This window comes from Amblyomma maculatum, chromosome 3, assembly GCF_055883805.1.
Source record: "Amblyomma maculatum isolate TAMU_Amacu chromosome 3, ASM5588380v1, whole genome shotgun sequence".
NCBI lineage: Eukaryota > Metazoa > Arthropoda > Arachnida > Ixodida > Ixodidae > Amblyomma > Amblyomma maculatum.
The window spans coordinates 38,604,139-38,613,939 of NC_139346.1; the positions used below are offsets into that span (position 1 = coordinate 38,604,139).

The following is a 9,801-nucleotide window of genomic DNA, read 5'->3' on the forward strand; positions in this document are numbered from 1 at the left end:
AGCTGATCAGGCCAGCACTACTATTACTACGATGCAGTGCAACACTGACGCCGTGAGCACCCCGGAGCCTTCATCAAGTACTTCAACGAAGAGCGCCGCCGATGACAGCGGCGGTAGCAGCAGCAGCGGTCGCCATTCAGATGGTAGTTCCGGAAGTGACGAGGCGTCGCAAAGGCCCTGCGTCCAGAGCCATGCGATGCCTCCTAAGCCGAAAGAGCAGCAGATGTCCTGGGTGACTTGCGTATCCGTCGTCCTGATGGCAGTTATGGTGACGTCCGTGCTGCTGCTCTCCCTCTCAGTGATGGTGCGGATGAACCACATGATGGCTGCCGCCCCTGTTGGCCAGCTTCAAGTGGGCACACGGGAGGCGGTCTCAGCTGTTCCTGCAATAACCAGTGGAGAACTAAGACAGCATACCAAGAAGCCTTACGAACGACGTACGAGCGGACTCACCGCAACCAATGACAGCTCGGCTCCAACGCGGAGCACCATACCTCCATCCGGTAGCCCAACGTCTACGGCTGGAACAACGAACCTGGAGCTGAGAACCGGCAGACAAAGCCGTAGACTCATTAGGCACAGGGCTTTGCCGCCTTTACCATCGCACGCGCCGGCTGCCGACAACGAGAATGTTGAGGCCGAGGAGTCCAGCGAGGATCACATGGCCTTCCCCTTCCAGCACCCGGTGAGTTTTAACTGGCTCCTTACCCAACAGTGAAACAACCCCAAAAAGCAATTAGCAAGTACAAGCTATGTGGAACAGCGCTGGGAGATAACGCAAAAAAGGAGTACCCGCTGAGTCGGAAATTTAAATTTATGAGGTAAGGGCCTTTTTTTCAGCATCGGCCTTGTCATTGCGAGCGAACAATTACGGGAATGCCTATAGCAGGTGACAAAACTGCTGACATGGCTGGGCACTGAGTGGAGAGCGGATTGTGCGACGTCACGAAATCTCTTGACATGGCCGAGTTGGCAGACGCTGCCAATATGGGCAGCTTTGATAGGGGAGGGTACGCTGGGAATATAACCCATGGGGACCCTTGGATACGATGTCAGACACGCTACTCCTTGGCCACAAAGCGCTATCTTTCGGCTTGCTTAAAGCGGGGCTGTTCCTATATCGGGCGATGTTTCACATAATTCAGTAGCTTGCGACTGTGCCAAATAATAAAGGCATCATTTAAGATATTTGCGATTTAGGGAATACCAGAATGGGTGCACGCAAACGAGGACCACCATGATAAGCCTCGGAGGGGAGGCATAATTGCTGTAGCTATACGTAGCATTTAAAGGCGGAGATTAAGCGCCCTCCAATATCTCTTTTCTCGTACTCTTTGCAGACATCTTTTGAAAGTTTCCATTCAACGCTCTACATTTGCCGTTTCTTTACTGACGTTATTAATCATTTTGCGAATACAACATATGCTTCCGAATTTTCTCCTTTTGCTTGATAGCGATATATTAATCATTATTAGGCAGCCCATCTCGAGGGAAATGCCGTCACGCGATTGTGTCCTTGGCCTCCCCAGACAGTGTAAAAAAGAATTTGCGCTGGCCATGAAGACTACCTTCCTTACCTTGTCGATCATAAGATGGGGATGCCATGCGAAATAGCAAACCATGCATTGCTTACCAACAACCGGTAGCTGAAGTTTAAGTGAATTGCACCTTTTTAACGAGGCAACGAAATTACGAACTAATTAGCGTTAGGCTGAATTGCCAATTAGGTGTGCTAGTACTTCGGTCGTCACTTCGCTTTGGGTTCGACACTCAGTTTTCAGTACAAGCTTAATAAAAAGTCTGCTAAATTTTTGAATAGCGCCATTAATGTTAGATTGGTACAAATTTTGGTGCCGTTTAAAGCACATTAAGAGGGTAATGTGATAGTGGTCTGTTTTAAATTCATTGCGCGAGGATTGGTGTTGATGAAGATGACGGCATATAAAAACGGGAAAGACCGGCAATCAAACACGCGGAAGGTTGTACTGCAACAGTGGCGTAAAGATTTGAACGCGACCAACTCGCGGCGAGCAGAAGTCTTTATTTTAACATCAACTGCCCGCCAACAGACACCTGCTAGCAGCGACTGGCTGCAACCGGCATGTCATCATCATCATCATGAGCCTGAGTATTCCCACTGTAGGGCGAAGGCCTCTCCCATATTCCTCCAATTAACCCGGTCCTGTGCTAGCTGCATCCACTAGACCCTTGCGAAATTCTTAACCTCATCCACCCACCTAACTTTCTGCCGCACCCTGCTACGCTTTCCTTCCCTTGAAATGCAGTTTGTTACCTTAAGCAACCATCGGTTATCCTTTATTCGTACGACATGTGCTGCCCATGCCCATTTCTTCTTCTTGATTTCGACTAGAATGTCAGTGACGAGTAATTTCTCTGACCCACTCTGCACGCTTCTTATTTCTTAGCGTTAACCCTACCAATTTTTGTTCCATAGCCCTTTGCGTTGTCCTCAACTTTAGTAGAACGCTCTCCGTTAGCCTCCAAGTTTCAGCCTCATATCGCATGTATCAGACAAATATTGGCGAAATCTGCGAATACGAATGCGACGACATTCAGCCCCAACATCAACCGAACATTCGAAATTTCTTCAAAGGCTCGACTATGCAAAATGCGGATTTCCAATGCACTTGTTTTATGCTTCAGCAATTTAATAAACGTTCAGTGTCTCAAGGCATACGCCACAGGGGAGGTTTGCTTCACCACCGAAACTTATGGCTCCCGAAATGAGGTTAGTACTCAGCTGCAAAGGAAAGACGATTTTTCTGTGTCGGCGCCTTGCTACAAAGCAACTTTGTTCATTTATGAAGTTCCACATGCTCGGGTGACATTGTACGTCTGCTGCCAGCTTCTGGCCGGGGAGCACGGAGCCGTTTCGTCCCTTGCGGCCATCCATATCTGTCATTTTATTTTCATATGTTTGGTCCACGCGTCCAGTAATTATTCTCCTGCCGAGCTTACGTGGTACCCTGAGAATGGCATAGCACTTTAAATGAGAACACAAATCAAGTGCTGGAAATGCGCGTCGCCTGTTCCGCCGGGCTCATTTAAGCTTCTTTACGAAACGCCAGCCTGGTATGTGTAAAAAAGGACCTGAGACAGACGAGTAGAAAAAAAGAGTGAAAAGTGAAAGTGCAGTGTGTGCAGTGCAAAAAAAATAATGAGCAAGATGCATGGGAATGAAGCTCAGAACGGTCGGTGCAGATGGCCTGCAGCGGAAGCAGCGTAAAGTGACAGTGACGTAATGAATGCCTTTTTTTTCTACCTATTAGCACGTGTATTCACCTAGACAATGAAGAGACTAGGTGTAGGTCAAGAAAAGTGGCAAGCGGCTGCCTTTATCGAAAGTAGGTCTAGCTCGTATGATTAGAATGTCCGCGTAACCTGAGAGAAGCGGATGGCTCTGTTCTTAGTTAAGAACGCACTGTCACCACTAAAGGCTGCCCGTTGTCCGCTGGGCGCATTGTCAAGCCCTACACTTCCAATTTGCATTTGTTCAGTCGGCGAGACTTCTCTCCTATATTGTGTCGGACTTTGCACGCGAACCTCCACTGGAGACTGATGCGCTTCGCTGGTGCAGACGCGGCCCATGTGTGGCGACGTCTTCTACACGGTGTGCCAGAGCTCGCAGCTCGAGTTCCACTACCGGCGCTCGACGAACGCGTGCGTCGAGACGGCCACCGACGCCGTGCACTCCTGCAACCGCGGCACCAACCGGTTCGCCACGCTGCAGCACTGCGCCCAGAGTTGCCTGGGCGCCCATCGACCTACTGACCAGTGCTTCGGCATGCCGCTCTTCACCAGCTGCGCCAGGTGAGAACCTGAGGACACTCGCACTTGACAAAATACCCAGTCGCGACCTTCACAACGTGCAGATTTTGGAAAAGAGCAATAATAACATGACGCGAGAGATTTTAAAAGAAGGGGCTATGAATGGTTCTGGAGAACAATTCTCTTCTAATTCGTAGTACTATTGAAGAAGGTCAGCTGACGTCCTACGCATACCAGTAGAACTATAATGTGAAGAAAGACGTTTGCTGCAGGTAGATGAAGTGAACAGATAAGAAAATGCGCCGGTCTATATCAGTTGCTAGTTCAACATCGTCCTTGTCTATATGTATGTGTGTGTTCGTTGTGTCTTTGCCTACTCTGCTGTATTTTTTATTGCAGGGCAGCGCCCTCTAGCCAACTTTATCTCCTTATTAATCTGCATGTAATAATCCTTCCTTAAATCCCTGAGTGAATGTGGCACTTAAATAGCCTTCTGTATTCCGGTATGTAGCTCAATGTGAAGAGCATGACGAAAGCGGCTCCTTGATTTTGAATAAACTGTCGTGTTGGCCGGCGCACGACCGCGGGAATAGATAACTCAGCTCATGTCACACGAGACTCTTTATTCAAGTGTGCAGCAGATATACAAATCTTAGCGCCATCTGTTGATGGTTATTGACGACACTTAACTAAGGGCACCTAGTGTTGCCCGTGAACACTACATTTATTCCTCCCTAAAAAGAAACAGATATATATACAAGTATTAAGGAGGTGCCAAGCATGTACAGATATGTACAAGCAGTAAATGTCACTGCACATAGTCTTGAAATCTTGCGGGTGATACAAAGCAGAAAATATGTGTTTGATTCCTCTGTCTTGAAGAAATTACTCAAATTCTCGGGATGTAAACTGTGGTCCATGATCTGAGACCAACTCATCAGGGTATCCTTCCCGGGCAAATATCGATAGGAGAAAATCCATTACTGTACGGGAGGTCACATCCCTGCAAAAAGCAACTTCTGGCCATTTAGAAAAGTAATCAACTAAAGATATTACAAATCGACAGTCTGCGGATGCACGCTGAAATGGGCCAACAATGTCAATTGCTATCTTGCTCCATGGTCTGTCTGGAAGGGGCACTGGTTGCAGTGGAGCAGAATACGTTTTGACACTTTTGTCTACGGCTTGGCAGATCATGCAGCTGCGGATAGCAGTCTCAACCTGTTTGTCTAGGCCTGGACACCAGTACTTCTCCCGAAGACGTTGTTTTGTCTTCACTATTCCCGGGTGCGATTCATGGGCCAGCTGAACAAGCGTAGCTGTGAGCTTCACTGGAACTACAATGCGTTCCGAGCGCATGAGGAGGCCGTCGGCGATGGAGAGTTCCTCACGAATCTCATAATAAGGTGACAACTCTGTTGTCAATCTTTTCTTGGGTGCCCATGATGTCTGGACAAAATGAGCAACTTCTTGTAGCTCGCAAGCCTCGGTTGTAGCAAGTTGAAGGTCATTTTTGTGAATCAAGGATGTTACGAGGGACACGATTTCCTCTTCAATATGAACGCAATTTTCTGTGTCTGCAACAGGTAACCGGGACAAGGCATCCGCTATCGTGTTGTGTTGCCCACGTCTGTACTGAACAGTGAAGTTGTAACGTAGCAAACGAGCGGTCCACCTTGTGATGCGAAGTGATCGCTGTCTTGTGCTTTGTGTCGAAAGCAAAGACGCTAGTGCTTGATGATCCGTTACTAAAGTGAATGGTCGTCCCCACAGATAAATATGCCATTTCTCACACGCCCACAGACAGGTCAAAGCCTCCCGCTCTCCTGCCGAGTACTTTCGCTCTGTCTCTGTGAGCGCTCGGGATGCGAAAGCAACAGTCCGAACATGTGGGCCGTCAGCTTGCTGTAGTACTGCCCCCAAGCCATACGCAGCCGCATCTGTAGCCACAATAACTGGGAGCGTCGGGTCGTTCGCAGAACTTTGTGTGAAGCAAGAAGCTTCTTTATTTTCTTAAAACTCTTTTCGGCAGCGTCATTCCATTCAAAACGAATGTTCTTGCGAAGTAGCCTACGCATAGATTCTACCTATTCAGCCAGGTGAGGGATAAACTTGGCATAGTACTCTATCAGACCCAAGAACGAACGCAGCATGCCTGCATCTGTGGTGGTGGCAGCGTGGACGATTGCGTCTACTTTATCTTGTAGGGGTGTTATTCCCTCCGCACTGATTCGATGCCCAAGCAACGGTAGGTCAGATGCATTAAAGATGCACTTTTCATTAAGTTTCATTCCAGCTTCGGATATACGCTGGAGAACTTGCTCCAGGTTCCTCAAGTGTTCTGCCGCAGTTCTGCCAAAAACGATGATATCGTCTAGATAGCAGAGGACACCTTTGCATCCTTGCAGGAACGTCGTCATGAGTTTCTGAAACGCAGCTGGAGCCGATGCTAGTCCCTTTTAAAACGAAAAAGGCCATCGTGCGTTATAAATGCAGTGAGGTCTCTGCTGTTGGGGTGAAGTAAAACTTGATGATAGACAGAGGCCAAGTCGAGCTTCGAGAAGTAGCGTGCTCCATTCAGCGAGTGTAATAACTCTTCCATATGAGGCAGCGGAAAGCTGCCGACAACAATAGCTTTGTTTGCCTCCCTCAAGTCAACGCAAAGGCGGATGCTGCCGTCTTTCTTGCGGACTACAACGATAGGAGAGACCCACTCAGAGGCATTAACCTTTTTGATGACATCGTCAAAAAGAAGGCGCTCAAGCTTGTCGCTAACAGGTTTGCGCAGAGAAAGTGGCAAACGTCTGAGCTTCTGCACAACTGGAGGGACAGAAGACCTCATTTTGACTTCGTGTTGAACGCCCTTGGCCAGTCCAGGGCCTGGTGAGAACAAATGATAAAACTTTGACCATAACAGAGCTGGCATACCGAATTTTGGAGGGCCTGCCATTTCATTGCCGATAGGTTCTGAACCTTCTTCGGCAGCCATGTGCAGGCAACTTAGCTGCGTGCCCAGAATACAAAGTCCTAAAGCTTGCACAGCGTCCAGACCAAGAAGGGAAGTCCGCCCGGGTGTTACATGAATTGTTATCGCAGCTGTTTTTTTCTTGAAAGACACGCTAGCCCTAAACTGGCCCAGTACAGGAATCTTCCTGGGTTAGAAGTCCCGCAACGTAAGTTTTGAGCTAGTCAAGGGTATTTTGTCTTCGAACATGCTTTGAAATTCTTCTTCTCCCATAATTGACACAGCTGATCCAGTGTCGACTAAAAAATTCACAGCGCGCGGTTGCGAACTGGAAGTGATTGGCGCGACTGTCACGTCAATGTAAACACCAATACTCTTGTTTCCGTGAACAGTGAGAATGCTTACGAGTCCTGGTGCATCTTGTTCAGGTACCACTTCGCGGACCTGAGCTGGGCGTCGTCCTTGTGCGCTGCGGGGATTACGGCAGACTTGCATGAAGTGGCCACGGCGGCCGCATGAGAAGCAGGTTTTACCGCGAGCGGGACAAACTGACGGATCGCAACCAGTAGTACCGCAGTTACCGCATTTTTTCCGGCTTCCGCTGAACGTAACAAAGGCGGCGTCTGTGTCTGAAGTATGCTGGTCAGAAGAACGAACGCGTGATAAACTGGGCCTGTTCTGGTTACCGGAGCGTCCGTCGTTATTGCTGAAACGCCGGTTATCTTGCGCGTTCCATCCGACTGCGTTATGCCGGCGTGGCTGCTGCTGTACGATGCGTTGAACGGGGTTAGCGAAAGCTTCAGACTCGGGTTGAGCTCGCTCACGAAGTAGCGCAATTTCAACGGCACGGTCGAACGCGAGCGCGTCGCCTTCTAAGAGCAGGCGTTCTTTTAACTGTGGAGATGCGACTCCAGTAATTAACTGCTCGCCCATGTTTTCGTTGGCTTGATTTCCGAAATTGCAAGACGCTGCCAGTTCTCGAAGTGCGAGTACAAAGTCGGATATGGACTCACCGTGTAACTGACGGCGTTCGCGGAATTGGTGGCGTTCTAGTCGAACGTTGTGCGTCTCGGCGAAATGTCGTGCCAGAATGTCGCGGGCCACGTCGTATTCGTCCGGGAGACGCGTCGCTACGGCGTCTTCGGCGGTTGCAGTTGTTCCGGAGGTCAATTGCTTGGACGGCGGCAACTGGGGCGTCACTGGCGGTGGAAGCGCATCGAAAATGCGTTGTCCTTCTGGTCCCAAGCAGTGCAGCAACAGGGCTCGACGGCGGGTTGCAGGCAGCTCGGCAGCTTCGGACGCGAGAAGAAAATTTTCGAATAGGCGTATCCAGCGGTGCCATGGTATGGCAGGAGTGCCCGGCGTGGCGAGAAAAGGCGGCGGCGGCGAAAGCGCGGCTGCAGCCATCCTTGCGTGGTATCCAATTACCTCGTCGCCAGGTTGTCGTGTTGGCCGGCGCACGGCCGCGGGAATAGATCACTCAGCTCATGCCACACGACTCTCTTTATTCAAGTGTGCAGCAGTTTATATACAAATCTTAGCGCCATCTGCTGATGGTTATTGACGACACTTAACTAAGGGCACCTAGTGTTGCCCGTGAACATTACATAAACTTTTCATAAAGCTTCGTTATCTTGTATCCATAGACTACGTTAGGACACCTTTGTCATATCAGCCATTTATCCGCCTGTTGGTTTAACGCTGGAGTCTTGGAAATGGAAAAGTGTTGTTGTTGCACGTTGGATGAGCATGGCAATCACAATGGCATAAACATGCTTTCTAGAACCGACTGACATGTTCAGTAATCATAAAAATATTTTAAAACATCTCTTTGGTGTCAGTGCATATACCAAGCTGCACAGAATCCGACTACCAAGCTAGAAATAAAATCTCACGCGTGCTTCCGTCTCCACACAGGCAAGACGTGCTGTCCAGCTGGTGGTTCTTCCAGGGTCGCAAGTGTGTCCCCTGGAGTTTCCCTTCGGGTGGCTGCCCATCCGACGGCAGTGACGTCTTCCGCACGGCCCAAGAGTGCAGGAAGCGCTGCGCGGGAGCCGTGCGCGGTCCCCCCTGTCGTCTCCCGCGGGCGGTCGCTTGCGACCGCCGCCACCTCAAGTACCCTTTCTTCGCCGACCTGTCCATGAAGGATGGCCGCCTGAGGTGCCGGCGCTCGTCGCCCGAAGTGCTTAGTAACCGCCGGTGCTTGATTGGTGCCAACCGGTTCCAGAGCCTCGAGGCTTGCATGGTCACCTGCAAGAGCCGGCCGAGGGCCTGAGCCATGAGCATCGCAGATTTCCGTTTCCTTTTTTTGAATACAAGTTTTAATTAACGCACTGCCAGCAGCCGTTGACATGCGTTCAGGGGGCGTCCACTGGCTTCTGGGAGACACCAGAGTATTAGTTACGTATCCTGTTGCGGAACAGTGAGCCGCGAGACCAGCAAAAATCCGTAGTAGCCCTTACCCGGTTTCGGCATGACCTTCACTTATCGCTTTTTTAAACACGCTGTTTTTTTTCTTACGAGCTTGCATTTATAGGAACCCCAATAGTGGAACTACACCACACGTGGAATGAAGGCCCGTACGCGCAACCGATTCACTGCTGTCCGCTGTATATGCGCATCTGCTGAAAACCGGATTTGGACCACGGAACTCTGGCTTTCCCCTCGAAATATATCATTTGCTAGGGAGAAACGCAGTCTACGTGAACAGACCCTGCATGAGTTTGCGTACACGTATGATATAAGGCTATATAATCGTTCACGTAAGTGCATGTTAAAGAACTTCAGGTGATCGACATTACTCACCACTCACTCATAGCCTGTGTCGCTGATACATTAACGCTTATTAATCAAGCCAAATAAATTATACCGAGCTATCGTGTTTGAGAATGCAAATACGATGCTCCCGTTGCTCCGTGTCAGGTGGGCACGATACAACCACGTCAGCGCAAGAGTACGTCGAAGTGTGATGCGCAAGAAGCGCCCACTCGTCGACTCGGTTAGGACGTAAGTGTTAGGGACCGGCACTCTTAAATAGAGCGCCGATG

The 9,801-nt window shown here is 49.6% G+C and overlaps 1 protein-coding gene across 1 annotated transcript; it reads left to right on the forward strand.

Annotated features, from left to right (window-relative positions):
• Window positions 1-241: 241 nt before the first annotated feature.
• Window positions 242-9,039, forward strand: LOC146194587 (uncharacterized). Its single transcript, XM_084596591.1, has 3 exons — window positions 242-685; window positions 3,599-3,831; window positions 8,672-9,039. Exons 1-3 carry the CDS (start codon window positions 257-259, stop codon window positions 9,027-9,029), a joined length of 1,020 nt encoding a protein of 339 aa, XP_084452717.1. The 5' UTR covers window positions 242-256; the 3' UTR covers window positions 9,030-9,039.
• The last annotated feature ends 762 nt before the right edge of the window (window positions 9,040-9,801 follow it).